The 16,570-nt window shown below is 34.8% G+C and overlaps 1 protein-coding gene across 1 annotated transcript in view; it reads left to right on the plus strand.

Annotated features, from left to right (window-relative positions):
- The first annotated feature begins 6 nt into the window (after positions 1-6).
- The window catches only part of RFX6 (regulatory factor X, 6), a 55,453-nt gene continuing 38,889 nt past the window's right edge, over positions 7-16,570 (plus strand). The window contains exons 1-4 of the mRNA XM_011935071.1: positions 7-254; positions 558-714; positions 3,490-3,613; positions 5,308-5,369. Coding sequence (XP_011790461.1) covers positions 32-254; positions 558-714; positions 3,490-3,613; positions 5,308-5,369 — 566 coding nt within the window. The 5' untranslated portion in view covers positions 7-31. The remainder of the gene's footprint in view (positions 255-557; positions 715-3,489; positions 3,614-5,307; positions 5,370-16,570) is intronic.

The following is a 16,570-nucleotide window of genomic DNA, read 5'->3' on the forward strand; positions in this document are numbered from 1 at the left end:
GCGCGCGCGGCGGTGTCCGGCGGCCGGGAGGATGGCCAAGGTCCCGGCGCTAGAAGACACCTTCCTGCAGGCGCGGCCTGCGCCCCCACTGTCCCCGGGGATCCGGGACGACTGCTGTGGGCAGCTCCTGGGCAAGGGCTCGCGAGTCTATCCGGAAGAAAGAGTGTACCCGGCGGCCGAAGCGCAGCCCGGGGGCGAGCAGGGCGGCGGGGAGACCGGCCAAGACCCGGAGCTGCCGGGCGCGGTGAAGTCAGGTGAGTGCTCTGCCGCATCCGGAGCTGGGAAGGGGACGAGGACGTGTTCTAAGAAGGGCACCCAGTAATCGTAACGCATCCCAAACATAAGGCAGAGGTAGGATGTTCTGTCCAGAGCTTTGTATTTCCTCAGTAAAATGTCAAGTAGAGACTGTCAACTCTAAGGGATTTTGCATAACTCCCCTTTCCTCCCCTCCGCCACCACCCCGGTAGGCTACTGCTGTGAAGTTCAGGTACACTTAGAGGCTACTTAGTTGATTTTATATTCTGTTTTTCTTTATCATCCCTTCAACTGGCAATCAGAAATGCACTTAAACAATGGTAACTTTTCCTCTGAAGAAGACGATGCCGACAACCACGACAGCAAAACCAAAGCAGCGGATCGATACCTGTCTCAGAAGAAAACCATCACGCAGATTGTGAAGGATAAAAAGAAGCAGACACAGCTCACGCTGCAGTGGTGAGACTCGCCCGCAGGGTACACTGAAGCACCTGTTGACGTTTGAACAGCTAGCGTCTTCAGGATCTTTGTTTTTCACAATTTACTTCTTCCTCAAACTTTTTGGGAAAGTTTAAAAAACCAACTAGAATTTAACCCAGATTTTTTGTTTCACTGAATTTTTAGTATAGAGACTGATACAAGTACTGATGAAGGATTTGCATTACAAATAAAAACCACATTACGTTGTTCCTTATTGACTAAAACCATATTTTCTTCAAATGTAAGCATTAATGAACGTTTTTTTATGATGTACTGGCTTAACATGCAATCAGTTCAGTCCTTACATGTTTGTTATTTGATAGTTTTTGAGTTTATAAAATATGATTCTTAAAAACAACTTAAAACGAGGAAGGATCTTGACACTGCCTTTATTCAGAAGAGGGCAAATTAAAAATAGTGTATACTCTATAAGACGAAATGTGTTTGAAGTAGAAGACATAGAAAAATCGCTTAAGGTATCACTACTAATTTAAATAGATGTTCAACTATTTTTATAGCACCTGTCATATATGATTTATAATAATAAAATATTACAAATTGGTTTTGTGGAAAATATTTTAAAACCAAGAATTTATCAGTAGGATTTCCACATAGAGTGAACATTTTGTAATATCTATCTAAAAGAAAGAGGGCTCTAAAGTAAAAACATTATATTAAACTTCCCTACATAGTAGGAAGAAATAGGAGCATACATTTCCTCACAAATTCCGTGTAAAAAACAAACTAATAAAAAGGATTACATATTTACTGATTAGTTACATAACCTAATTTTATGTAGAGTATGACCTAAGGAGCCTTAGAAAAATACAATATAAAGAACTAGTAAATTTTATTTTTATTATTTATTTAAAGATTAAATTACAATTTACATATAGTAGGTTTTTTGTGATTATATGCTTGAACCCTTTCAAATATTTGAAATATAAGCCAAGTATTCATCTAAAGTTGGAGTTTAACTATTGAAGTTGACATCGTGTTTACTAGTTATGAATATACTAGAGCAGTTAAGTAATTGAGTTAAATATCACGGATATTTAGGATACAACTATTTGCAGCAGGATAACTGGGGCAAAAGTATTTTGATTTCAGATATATTATTGAGCTGTTTTGAATGATAACTCTCATTTTTTCCATTTAAATTGAGTGTGTGGAAATATACATGTTTCTTTTATGAATAAATGTATACTTAAATATGTATAAGTTAAGATCAAAGAAAAAGTTGTACCCCAAATGAACATCATACTTATGTCTAGGATGATTCAATATTTTGAAGACAAGGACAATGCCTACTACAACAATCTCAAAATAGCAAAATGAAATGTGAACATTGTGTACATGTAATTAAAATATAATTTTTAAATAGGTAAACATTTCTCATAAAAGTTTTCAAAGTTTTGAAATTATCACACATCATTTTTGTTTGAATTTTTCACATTCTGTTCTAAAAATGAATATTATACATTTTTAAAAAGTGAGTTACTCATATTTTGAGAATTTTTTTAAGGTTATCGATTATTTCAGGGCTGTTAAAAACTAGAACTGAAAATCAAAGTGAGAAAGCTGGCTGATTAATTCCAGTTTTCTCTATCAACTAGTATGTCATCTGATTTTATGTACATATATTGATTTCATATTTTGAAACACTAGATCTTAGTTTTTGGTTTTTTGTTGTTGTTGTTGTTCTTCATTAAACAAAATGGGTGACTGATATTTTACCTGTTCAGGGAATACTTTCTTTAGCCTTTATCTTGTATACATTAGGATATTTTAAATCAAGTCTTCGAAGGGTTTCATCCAATTTTAATCTGCAGACTCTATATTGCATCATTTCTGCATTATAACAAATATTATCTTACTATACATAAAATTGGTATAAGTAAATTTTAGTCAAAATCACCTACTGAACTGTTAGGAAAACTGGGAATGGAATCTAAAAGTTTAATTTGTACATTGCTGTTTAGAAAGTTGTAACACAAATATGTATTTATTACATTTATATAAGTTATGCTTAGTTGCAAATTAAATGGAATTACTCCAAATTTTCAAAGGTTATATAGTTATTTTTATAATATAAAGTTGAAGGTGTATATGTTATGTTTGGAGATATCCATAGAGAATTACATTATCTTTTAAGTGTATAGGATGTTTTAGATAATTATAGTACTGATCACAGTAGTGAAAAGTATAGGAATAGAAATATATCAATGTCATTTGAGACTTAAGTAAAATGGTTGATTCTCCTGTGTTTTGCAAGTAAATGCATCATTGTCCTTCCCTAATTATTCAGGGCTCAGAACTAGGTTTTAAATGAAAGTGAGAGAATGTAAGCATTTGCCAGCCTGAAGCTTGACAGCCCTTTAGTACTAAGAATGTTTATTAAAATACCCATCATCTTCAATTTCACCATTCATATTTATATGTCACAGAGCAAATCATGATGAACCATGAGGTTTATATAGAAGACCTAATATTTGTGATGTGGACCAGGCATGGTTTTATGTTGACCATGATATTTTAACTGTACTAGCAGATTTTTCACTGGGGTTTTTGTACTTCTAACATTAATCCTTATAATTTGATTTTTAAAAATATCCAGAATAAAGGAAGTCTACTTATGTCTACTCATTACCTCATTTGTATAGAGTCCATATTCAGAATGGGTAATAAGTCAATGAGAAAGTCGAAGGAAAAAGAAATAAAATATTTGACCTAATTTTTGTTCCTTTTTCTTAGGCTTGAAGAGAATTACATTGTATGTGAAGGAGTTTGCTTACCACGGTGCATTCTTTATGCACACTACTTAGATTTCTGTAGGAAAGAGAAATTAGAGCCAGCCTGTGCGGCCACCTTTGGAAAGGTAAACGACACATATTGGCTATAGTGACTTATAACTAAAGTCATGTCAGGCAGATAGCACGAAAACAAATTCATCTGTGCAAGTTCTCTTAGAGAATATTGAGACATTTGTTTTGCAGGCAGAAATTGTCTTAAGGACTCTGTTTGGAATTGCTATATGTTTATAACTTGATTTTGAGTATTAGAACCCTAACTATTAGGAGATCTAATGTGAATTTAAGTCAAGCTTCGTTTAAGCAGTAGCATTTCCCTTCAAAGAGGGATGCATTAAAGTGTATAGTGGCCTGTGTTAAGAAGCAAAATTAAATGGAAGTGACAAGTCTCTTGCTAATGCAATTAGTGGTTAGTGGTTATCCTTATTTAGCTAGTCCAAATATATGAGTTTTTAAATAGGTTTTAAAATGTATTAAAAGTTCTCCTAATTCTCCATTTCTATATTTACATCCCAAACCCCAAGATTTTATGATGGGATGGGTTAGAATTCTCTCATTTAAAAATAATTCTTTCTACTCAACCAGTATGGTTAGGATGGGAATCTGTATAACTGACATTACTATGCTTATATATATATAGAGAGAGAGAGAGACATCATTTTGAGAATCAATATCAATCTCCTAAGAAAGCCTTGTTCTTTAAGATTCATGTCATACTGTGTTTGAGAACCTAGGATATCCCAGAAAAACTTTAGGAAGCTTGGGTCTCAAATATTGTGTCTTTTACAAATTGAAATCCAGATTCTAACCTGTAGAGGGACTCATTGTCCAGAAAATAATGAATACTATGGTCCAGCTTCTCATTTAAAAAAATAATAGTTTATTTTAACCTAGCTATTTACAGAGAGAGTTTGATATTATACATTGTAATGAGGTAATCTAGGTTCTAGCCTAGACTGGACTAATTTATTGTGAGACCTTCTGAAAAGTGCTTAATCTCTTTAAAATTCTGTTTACTCATTCTATTAAATGAGGAGTTTGGATAAGACAACTTCTAATATCCATATTAACATTGCCATTTTGTGAGTCCACCTTATGGGAATAATTCTTAACTGTTTGGCAGTCATGAAGCACCTTGAAAACCTGGTAAAACTATAGACCCAGCCTCCAATAAATTAACACATACATAGTTTGCCATCGAGCTCTGTAAAGTTCATGTATGGATCTTCGAATATTGAGTTTAAAATGGTTTTCTGTAGAAGACTTTTTAAACAATTTTTAATCAGATCCTAATTTTAGCAAATTTAGAGAAAGGAACATACAAAACAAAAATTTTATAACATTACAATGGAGATAGAGTAAGGCAGAGAGAGTTTTATATGTCCTTTTGGGTTGGGAATAGATTTTAAATTCTGGGTACATCTCTGTATGAATTATATGAAGAGACCCAAATCTTCTCATTCCATACGTAAATAAAGTAATAATTGCTTTGGTAGTACCATCAAGCAAAAGCAGATATTAGTATCATCTGCCTTGGAAATCGAGACAAGGTCAGTAGAGCACTTCAATAAAAAAAGTACCTCCCTGCCTCTGCTGATGTATTGCTTATCAATATGTGTAAGTTATTACTTTTTCCAGACTAAGTATTCACTCACAGTTCATTCAGAGGTCAACATTTACTTTCCTCAAGTAATTGGTTATGAGTGGCTTACATTAGAACCATATACTTTCTAAAACCTAAAGTAATCGTTTTTCTTTTTAGACAATTCGCCAGAAGTTTCCCCTCCTAACAACAAGGCGGCTTGGAACAAGAGGCCATTCAAAGTAAGATACTAATGAACATATGTCAGATTCTGCTCTTGTGCATGAAGATTGACATAAATGTAAAATAAGTATTGTCTCTGTCAGTACAAAGAGAACCAGGTATTCTCTTGATGAAACAGACTTTTATCAACTGTGAGAACTAAAAAAAACAAAAAGTAGATTTTAGAATAATGTTTAAAAGGCAAATTTTACATATGAAAATCATAATATATTATTATTTCTGCTGTAATAATTTAAATGAGTCATTTTCCTAATCTTGAAGTCATTACTGAAGGCACCAGTGTCACGAAGGAGGAATGTATGAGACTAACTATAGTGAACCCAGCAGATTCCACAAGGCTCCCAAAGAGCAAGGCCCAAACCAGGGGTTAAAGAGCTTCGAGTAGGAAGGAAGTGCCTTAGCAAGCTTCGGGTTCTTCCTCTAGTTTTCTTTCCCAGAAAATGATTTCTTGATATCTCCTTCTTTTCTCTTCAAGACAAATGACATACACAAATGACCTGTTTGGTCATCTCTTAATGTAAATATAAACATAAAATAAGCTGTCACACATTATCTTTAAATTTTCCTCTGTGTTGTGGCAGTCTCTGGAGAACGCCCAGGTACAGTTTCTCATTCAACAGCTATTTTCTCTGCGTGCTGTGTTTTCAGTTTCTCCTTTCCTTCTGCCTATAAGCATGTCCAGATCTCCTTTATGCTGAGAAGGAAAAAAGCTCCAACCTTCATGATTGCTCTAGTATTTCCCCCTTTAAATTGTTGCTGCCCTTACCACTGATCACATCCCTCTGACCTAGTCCATTTCTCTACCTGGGCAAAAATCCAATGGCTGGTTTTTACTGTTACCCATCTTCCTTGGCTCCTGCCTAGCATTTGAACCAACGGATAATGCCCTCTTAAAATAAATAAATACAGAAAACTACTTCTATAGCTTCTCTGTCATAGTATTATCCAGGCCCTCTTCCCTCTTCTACTGCTCTTTTTCTAGCTTGTCCACTGCCTCCTTCTGTCCGGACATCACATCCAGCACTGACAAATGAAAGCATAATGTGGCCACATATTCAATTCAAAAAATTCTGGAAGCCACATTTAAAAAGGCAAAAGGAAAAAGCAAAGTTAATTTTAATGTTGTATGTAATCCAATTTATTCAAAACGTTATTATCTCACTATGGAATCAATATAAAAATCATTAATCGGATGTTTTACGTTCTTCCTTCCGCACTACGTTCTCGAAATCTAGTGTGTATTTTACACTGACATCACATCTCACTTTAGCCACATTTCCTGTGCTTACACCCGCACATGGCCAGTGGCTTTATTGCTTTATTGGATAGCTCAGCTTTAGACACTTGCCAAAAAATAGGTCCTCCTTTTTGGATTCTTTTGAATATGCCTCTCCTCATTGCTACTTTCACAGCCTGGCCTTGACTCTGTCTTTCATGCAATTTTTCCAGACCGACCTTTTAAAGTTCAGATTCAATCATATCTCTTCTATGTTCAAAACCTCTGCTGGCTCACAATTTCTATTATTAATGACAAACTTTCCTCAACTTGACATTCAAGGTCCGTCAGGATTTAGTCCAAGTTCATTTTACTGTGTCACCTATTGCTCACTTTCTAGCATGTAGCCTATGTGCTCACCAAACAATCATCCCAGTAACCTTTGATTCACTCCAACCGTCAGTCTTTTGTTTAAGTTTATGCTGTCTTCCCCTGGAGAATGCCTTTTCCCCTATATGTGTGTTGAAATTTTACCCATTTGAAAGAATGTCCCTTGAACTTCTTCCTTTAGATCTTTTCTTAGTCCATTGATTTATTGTAGGCTCCTTCTCTGCACCCTATGGCAGTTTGTTGGTACCTATCTTAATGTGAAATTAACTTATCTCCTCCTCTAAACAGATAATACATATTTTGAGGACAGAAACTTTGTCTCAATTCGCTTTTATATCCTTTCTGTTTGCCAATACATGATAGAGTACCAATTAATACTTATTTAATTGATTACAATTAATGTTAACATTATCGTGGCCTGGAAAGAGGAAATAAAATGCCAGATTCAAAAAGGCAAAATTGGTCCCTTCTTTCTAACCAAGTCAACTTTATTTCAAAGTTTGATCAGTTTAACTGACTGGTGTCTACTCAATTTGATTCCTACTGAATTGTGTAGGTTGGGGAAAGATCAGATAGTGTTTAAAGTAAATAGATAGGGGGAAAAGAGGCAAAGCAATGAAGAGAAACCCTCTTGACAGGATCTACAAGAGGGTGGGCTGGCAGGCAGCAGGGAAAGTCAATGAATCCTAGAAGGAGCCTTTAGGATTAGGGATGAATCATTAACCCTGTCCTTTGTGTCACAGTGGGGCTCTAGTACTTAGGTTGATATAACAACATGGGGTGACTTTGGGCAATTTATTCGAATCCAAGAGCCATAGATGTGCCCAACAGCAAGGCATTAACAATTTGAATTTTTTTTCCTGCTGTGCTGATATGCCATTTGATTTTTGTGACATGACTTTTTTGATATCTTTATATCATAGAGAAAAATTAATTTTCCATATTTAAACTACATATGGTAAAAAAAATAGCAAAATGTAGTTCGTATATCTTGTAAATAATAATTTTTTTGGATATAATTATTCTTAGCTAGGTATGTTTCTGCCTTTATTTCCAAGAAATATGCTTAGCTTTTACCTTGGAAGATAGAATATCAAAAGGCAGTATAGCCTAATGGTTAGGGACATAAGCTTTAAAGTTGGACAACTTTAAACATGAATCTGATGTCTCCATGTATAGCTGTGTGACACCAGCTTTCCAGCTGGTGATTTATTGTAGGATTATTCAGCTTTTCACCAGTAAAGTGGATATGCAATACCTTATGGGATTGTTGTGAGAGTTAAATGAGATAAAGTACAGGAATGAACATAGGAGTGAATATACTTTCAACCCCACTGTCCTTAATCATGAAAGATTAATGACTCAATCTAAAAAAAATCTGCAATACAATTAAAAGTTATTATTTATTGAGTACTACACACACACACAGATACATGCACTCATCTCTAATCCTTGCAATAATGATAGAAGGTAGGAATTCCTGTATTACAAATGAGTAAATTGCATTTCAAAAGTTATTGGCTTGCCCAAGGCCACACAGATAATACACAATAACAGTGTTGGCATTTGAATCAAAGTTTACCTGATTCTAAAGTTTATGTTTTATCTACTAGTCAAAGTTAGGAAGCCTACTACTTTTTTTCCAATATCAATCGTATCAACAAATAATTGTTTAATTGAATGTTTGATTTCTGACATATAAGTTTTATTAAGCTTTTTTTTTTTTTTACAGATCTAACAGTTCTTAAACTTTATTAATACATTAGATTCTTCTTCAGAGAACAAACACTTTACCACGCCACAATCGTAAGGCGTTTAATTTAGAGGTGTTTGTGTTTTATCTAACAGCAAATTTGCAGCACAAACACAATTGTATTTTCTGCCTTTTAATGTTAGTTCTAAACATTTCTCTGTTACCTATTATCTTTGGAAACATTTCTAATGGTGTTTATTATTTCATAAACTTACATTTTATAAAAAGTATTTTTATGTCTATGGAAACACAAACAATTGAATGAAAGAAATATAAAGTAAGTATACCTTAGAAAATCAGGGAATCATAATTTCTCCAAATTTTACTAGTAATTTCGCAAAATGTGTTTTATTGTTATTGTAGTGTTTAATACAGTACTTTTAGCATAGTATTACTAAACATTCATTGAATTATTCAAAAAATATAAATAAATGTGATATTTATTTTAACTTCCTTGGATTGCATACTAACATATACAAACATTGTGAAACTGTTCTGATGATGATTACTTAAAAAATGAGTTTTCAATTTGTGCCAAATTGTTATAGGATAGCTAGAGTATGTCCAGTCATCTCACTGGGGACTATCAGACAGAATTTATTTTAGATTATGATTGACTCAAAAAGTTCTCCTGTACTCTGGGCATGAGATAGCACCTCCTTTTTAAAAATTGTTCTTAGATGTCTTTGAGGTTCATGAAGCAATGTCACTCTCCAAATTTTACTGGTCCCTATATAAAACCCAAAGTTTGGAAAACACTAATCTATGTGACAAAGAGATGATTAGTAGGGCCTAAAAATCCTGAATGAATGTGGTGTCTATTTTCAAGTTCTATTTTCCTAAGTTTTGAAATAACTGGCTATTAATTACAGGAATGTCTTCACAACTCTCACATTTGTGCATGGGCTACTTCTTTCCCTCACTAAAAGTGAAAGATGAAAAAGTTTGACTGTATAAAATGAGCCCAAAATTTATTCAATTGAATGGAAGAGATAAAATATTTAAAACAGGTATATTAAAACAAAAAAATAGGCCAGATATGGTGGCTCACTCCTATAATCCCAGCACTTTGGGAGCTGAGGCAGGAGGATCATGAAGTCAAGAGATTGAGACCATCCTGGTCAACATGGTGAAACCCTGTCTCTACTAAAAATATAAAAATTAGCCGGTGTGGTGGTGCGCACCTGTAGTCTCAGCTACTCAGGAAGGTGAGGCAGGAGAATCACTTGAACCTGAGAGGCGGAGGTTGCAGTGAGCTGAGATCGCACCACTGCACTCCAGCCTGGAGACAGAGAGAGACTCCATCTCAAAACAAAACAAAACAAAAATAAAAAAATAATAAAACAAAAAAATCTAAACACACAGGATCACTATGTAGGCCCAGATTTCATCCACTGTCAAAATTAGGAACAATTAAAAATGGAATAATTTGTTTTCAGTGGCAAGTTCAATGTTCCACATGGGAGGCCACTGCTCCCAGGGTTATGGAAAAAAAATCTCTGAAGATGAACATAAGGGCTCAGGAAGCCTCACTCCAGGGCACCTAACAAGAGTGCTTTAGGGACAAAGCCAGTCAATTTGCAGGCAGATTAGCAGCTCAGCTCCCTAGCCAGTTCCTTCACACTTACCATCCCCTGCCAGCTAAGAAAACCAGCAACTCCAACAGTGGACACTCTACATTCCCAATACCAAGATAAAAACTGACTTTACTTTCATGTTTCTTCTTTTCTTCCCTTTAATTTTGCTACCAATCCCAAAAATACATACCTGGTTTTATTATCTGTAATATTTTTTAATTCAGGTTTTAAATAAATAAAAATGAAACAAAGTTCTGTAAGTATAATAAGGAAGAATAATTCATGCATCTTTTATGGTTATGAATGCATTGAGAATAATCAGTCTATTCCTACTGACATTAATGTACAAAGTGTGATGCTAAAGAGTTTTTGAGATGCAAAGAATTGTAAAATAGGGTGCCTGCTGGCAAAGAACTTTCACTATTCATCTTAATTGTTTAATAAGCATTTTACTGAGGGTCCCGTTACTAACTAGGCCCTCAGATACAATGATAAGCAAAAACCTTGTATCCTACCCTTGCTCAGAATGGCTTGGCTAAGTAAGGGAGAACATAATGGAGCCCACAAATAGATTTTACGCACATGGTAGACTGTTTGATTTTAAGTTACATTTTAATTTTTTGTAGACTTTGATCAGCCAAATCTTGGTTTTCAGACATGATAGACAAAAGCTATTATCTTATTTATTAGTAGTGATTTAGTGGGTTAATAAAACTGATATGGCAGCTGCTCTTATCGTAGCAAGTTATTGCAAGTCCCTGAACAGCTTAATCCCATCATTTCCTTATCAGTTATCATTTGTGTAGTGTAAACTAACATCAGGGCTACTAGCTTAGTGGGAACATATGTTTCAGGAATTCTGTATAAAGACTGAAATGGAAAAGAAGAAATATAGATGCAGGTACAAATTGCTCAGCAAATGAAGAAAAGCGTTAGGCACGAGGTAAATATTTTAGTAGTAAAAAAGAACAGCAATAATTTCATTTGTCATATTAAAAGTCTGTTATATTTTAATAACATGTTCATATTAAAATGTGGCTACAAGCATTAATTATTCTTCTTTATTCATAAATTTTAAATCAGATCTGTCATTTGATGTAAGATTGAGGGAAGTTGCTAATAAATGAACACACTTTTCTTAGATAATCATAGAAGCTGCTTTTGTGACACATTTTCTTGGAAAAATTAGCTAATCATTCCCAGGATTTTTCGAGCATTTATCATATATTTTCTTTAATAGAAATGGATAATAATCATATAGGGAGAAGGAACTGTGAAATGTTTGGGAATCTTTATTCAGAGTAACCTACAGGATAAGCATTAGGTAGTGTTACATAAATTTAAACAACTATTTCTTCCACAGTGAGACAAATCTCACTTTTTATTTAACATACACCAGCATATCTTCTTGTTATATTACAGTATGCATGGTAAATACTCCCTAGCAAGATTTATTTTAGGGTCGTCTATTAACCACAAAATAATGTTATAAAATATTGCAAGTGAGATGAAAAATTTATGTACACTTTGCATGAACTGTCTCTCCCCAGTTTTATGAGGTTTATCTTTAGTGACTAGGAAGACAGAAAGCTGCTCATTTATTATCTCTTCTCTGTTCTCAAAGACACTAAATCACTCGGATGACAACATGTACCTAGTTAGACTAAAAGGAAGATTAAAGGGAAAAGGTTATTTTGTTGGCTCCAGAAGAAACAGGGTATGAAATGTGCTAAAGCATTACAGTGGTCATTGCAAAATACTGAGGTTTGTATTGCTAGCAACAGTCTTTCCACCAAAGTACACCAATTTCATGCCCTTTATATGTATTGTTTAGGTACGCAACTTTTGTTCAATCTCAGTGTTTTACTGATGACCTGGAAATGCAGTGTCAGAAGGTGGTTATTGAAAACACTCAGCTTTAAGAAAATTTGTTTTATTGATTTCTAAATTCCTAGAGGAACAGATTGATTTAACCAGTAAATGTGTGAGGGTTTTTCTTCATAGTAATTTTTAATGAAGAATATAGTGAAGGGAAAGATAAAATTCTCATCCTCTAAATCTTAGAGTTTAGTATGGGAGGTAAGCCATGTATCATTAGAGATATGCCAATGATACAAGGACAAAGTTGTATAGGGTAAATGACCAAGAGAGGAGTTCAGGGAGTTCAGGAGTTTTCCCTGAGATATCAAGCAAAGCTTCATGTGTTAAAAATATGCCTTAAAGTATGATTCCAGAAACTAGGACCTGATGGAAGAAGGGCTGTCCCAATGGAGAGTTAAAAAAACCAAAGGCAACACCATGGCTATGGCAAGCTATTTATGAAAAGCCAGTCATCCTGATAGTAATGGTCAAGTTTATATAGTACTTGTGATAGGGTTAAAGGAGTTAGTAGACTTCCTTACATCATGTTAGATAAGAGATTCTTTAATTTCTACCAAATTTTAAATTGTGGTGATATGTTTAAGTATACGATATTATATGAATTCTCTTAATGGGCAAAATTTTATGGTTTTGTGACACATTGTTATTTTTAATTTTTCAAGTTATTCATTCATTTATCTAACAAACGTTTATTAATTTCCTATTATAGGGAGCTTACATTCTGGGAGTTTATATGTGGAATGTCAAATATGAAACATCCAGATCAGTGGTGTGGGTCTTAATAATTCATATTCGTTATCTATGCTTACATTACTCCTGCCAAACAAGAATAAAGAGTGTGTGTGCATGAAGGCAGGCATATTTGAACTACATTTCACTAGAACTTTCTAATTGTAAATAAAATTGCAATACAAAAGAGAGATATCTTTTGCATCTTGAGTGTGGAGGCAATATGGTTTGTGGAATCATGGGTTTAAATTTTGCCTTCAAACCTGTAACATTTTTAAACAAATCACATAATTTTTGAACGTCTGTTTTGGATTGGGATATTGCTCTACTTGCAGGCTGCTGTGAAAATTTGAGATCATGTATACATACAATTCTTTGCAGGTAATAGATGTTCAAAACTGGTAACTATTTCTATCATGACTCATTATCACCTGCTTCAATGGTAGCAAATATTAATTTGGTATTACAATTCTCTCTCTGCATTATTTGTTCCCTCGCAAGACTGTCAACTCCTCCAGAGACTCTCCTCCACCTCTCTTTGAATCCTCAGCACATAGCACACAGTAAGCACTGAATATATGTAGGGAAAAAAAGAGTGTACTCTTTCACTGGTTCTCTATCTCCTGTCATGTATATAAGATTGTATTGATAGTATATGCTCAGCTACATCAACATATCTAAAATCTAAGGCATTGCTAATAGGAAAAGGGTATGCCGTTTCTCTCTTGTAGAGCCGAATGTAGCTGACCAAGTCATTTTCTTCAGGTGTCAGTTTGTGTGTGGGTTTATGGTGTTATTTACATTTGACTTATACATAAAATACATACATTAATTTAAAAAAAAATTTTAAGGTATATATAAAATAGTTACTTTTGGAATATAAATATTTTGGATATAGGTAGAGGCAGTAAATATTTCTATTTGTAAAGATATTCTGTCCTAATGACTGGGGACAGGAATAAGGAGGCCAAACAATATAGTCATTTATAACAATAAGAAACAAATAAGTTGCATAATAAAACATTCTATCCTTAAAAATCGTAAGAAAAAAGTTACACATCTGTATTAGTTAGAATTTATTTGGTCTTAAAATGTAGCAGTTTTTTAAAAATGTGAATATCAGGTGGTTTTAAAAACTGCAAGTAAAATGTGCCTCAGTGCTGGTCAGTGTAGTCACTTTTCCATAACAGCAGGCATCAGGAGGCCATAGACTTGGGAAGGATTTGGAAACATGAATATTCCTGATCAGATTTTCAATGTCTGTTTTGTTCATCATTGTCCTAACAACTAGCACAGTGGTCAGGGCACAGTATCTACTCTAATATTTATTGAACTCATGGTCATCCCTTTGACTTGTCTTGTGATTTTTGTGTACCACCTGTGAAGACAGTGTAGTTTGTTCTCAATCCGCATGGCAAACCATTTTACCACACTGAAAAGAGGATCAGAGTTGAGAAGCAAGAAAATTGAAGTTATAATAAAAGAAGCTTATACATTTTTAAGCCAATGTTTAACATGTATTGCTTTAGCAAGTGGCTAAAATGTAGTTATTTAAGCTATAAAGCTTATGAACAAACAGTAAGCTTTGCAAAAAGAACATGAAATTACAACATCTTTCCATTCTAATGGATCTCTGTTTTCAAACATTACTTGATTTATTTCTTCTAATATATAAACATTTCTTTTGGTATCTTAGTTCTAAAATCTAACAAATGAAATATTAGTAATTATTTCAGATTCTGGCTTATTAACTAATTCTACTAATATATGTGACTATCATCTAAATCTGCTGTTTATTTTCACAGTTTTAAATATTTCCCTTATCTATATCTATTAATATGGCTCCTTCGGTAAAGTCTTTATGACTTAAGTAAGCTTCTTTCTTTTCATTTATAATTAGAGACATAACTCAGTTCAATATTTTGAAGTTTCCGTTAAGTTTTCTATTTCCTTCATTTCTCCCTTTGTTCCATTATACCTTAGAGGTTCTTTTTTTCCATCTACCACAGGATTTATTTTTCTGTACTGTAAAAACGAGCAGTTATGAGGCTCCTTTTTTCAGGTTAGCAGACTATAATTATACGTCTACCAAAATTGAGGACTTGAAAACATCTTCCCAGTCTTCCAGAATCATAAAATATCCTCATTTACCTTGACCACCATATATTATTGTTTCCCAAATATAACAACTCTTTCTGAAAACATTTGTTATAATATTTGTTGCTGCTGTTGTTGTTTTGATGTTTAAAAATCCTTTTTCCTTCATCTCCAATGACCTTGAATCAATAGAGGCAAGTTTGCTGCCACAGTCCTGCCCTTAGAACCTGAGAAGAGAGAAGCCATTTCTGGGCCTCCCACTTTGGAGGGCTCATTCTGGCTGTCCTCCAGCTGCTGTCTTCATAGGAGGCAGGAGTCCAAAGCCTGAGTGAATGTGTCCATCCAAAAACCACATCCCACTTCTGGGTCCCTGGGGCCCTGGAATTCCCTGTCCAAACTGCCCCTGGCCCACTTCTTGGTCCTGTATTGGGCATGTTCCAAGTCTATCCTCAGAAGACCCACCTGCTCCACTAGTGTTCATAACCCTAGCCTGAGGTGCGGCCAGGGGGTAGCTGTTAGTGGGTGATGCAGATGCAGCTGGATCTTGAATGTGCAGTCCAGTTCCCTCACAGTGAACAAAGGAGCCAGAGCTGAAAAATGGGGTGAAGGTGTGGGTCTCCCCCCACCACCATGTTCCCACATGGAACTCCAGGAGTCTAAGAGTGCTAAATTCATATTTACCTACCAGATCATTATGGAGGTAAATTGTCAATGTAAGAGAACAGGAATATGTTTGTTAGCAGTTCGTTAGCTCGATTTATAGTTTTCAAATAGCTATTCATATGGTATGTAGGCTTCCATTTGTACTCCTGTCCTGGATCCTGAAAATGTTTAGGAGTGGAACTTCTTGGCCAGTAGTTCTTTCCTGCTGAGGCCAGAGATGGGGACCTTGACGGATAAACTGAGGATTCATCCATTCAACCAGATGGATGAACTGTGGATTCAGATGGTGGATCCTCAGATTAAAGGATCCACTTTAAACTCAGATGGTGATGTTCAGAAACAATGTTTTAAAATATAGTTAGGCTGAAGTCCACTGGAAAGCCCCTCATTCTCTTTTTTTCATTCCTTTCCTGATGTTAGATGAAAGCAAATTGAAGGAGTTGGTAAACAGTAGGTAGTTATGGGGGACGGATGGCAGAGAGTAGGGACTGACCACATAAAGCAGATGCTAGAGGATTCTGGCTATCCTCACTAAATGTCCACTATTCCACTAGCATGTGTATAATATCTGTAGTGTTTATATATGGATGTGTAATATGTCAAGAGTTTGTGGCTTAGGAGAATGAGCTATAATTTGAGAATCAGTGAGCTGCTGTACTTGTATTGTGACTCATGATCCATTGGCATATTTATAATAAATTATCTATGGTACTGTTACTTTCCACATGTCATTTTCATTGATTCACACCATAGCCTTCTCCCCATTGTTGCACGAAAGTTTGAAGTGAAAATAGTGAATTGGACTTTTGAGTCCTCATGAGGAAAATAATGTGTAAAGGGTCACTTGCTTCATACATATTCCCATGCATGAGATTGATCTTCCCCACACATAAT

Source organism: Colobus angolensis, unplaced genomic scaffold, assembly GCF_000951035.1.
Source record: "Colobus angolensis palliatus isolate OR3802 unplaced genomic scaffold, Cang.pa_1.0 Scaffold14, whole genome shotgun sequence".
Lineage (NCBI taxonomy): Eukaryota > Metazoa > Chordata > Mammalia > Primates > Cercopithecidae > Colobus > Colobus angolensis.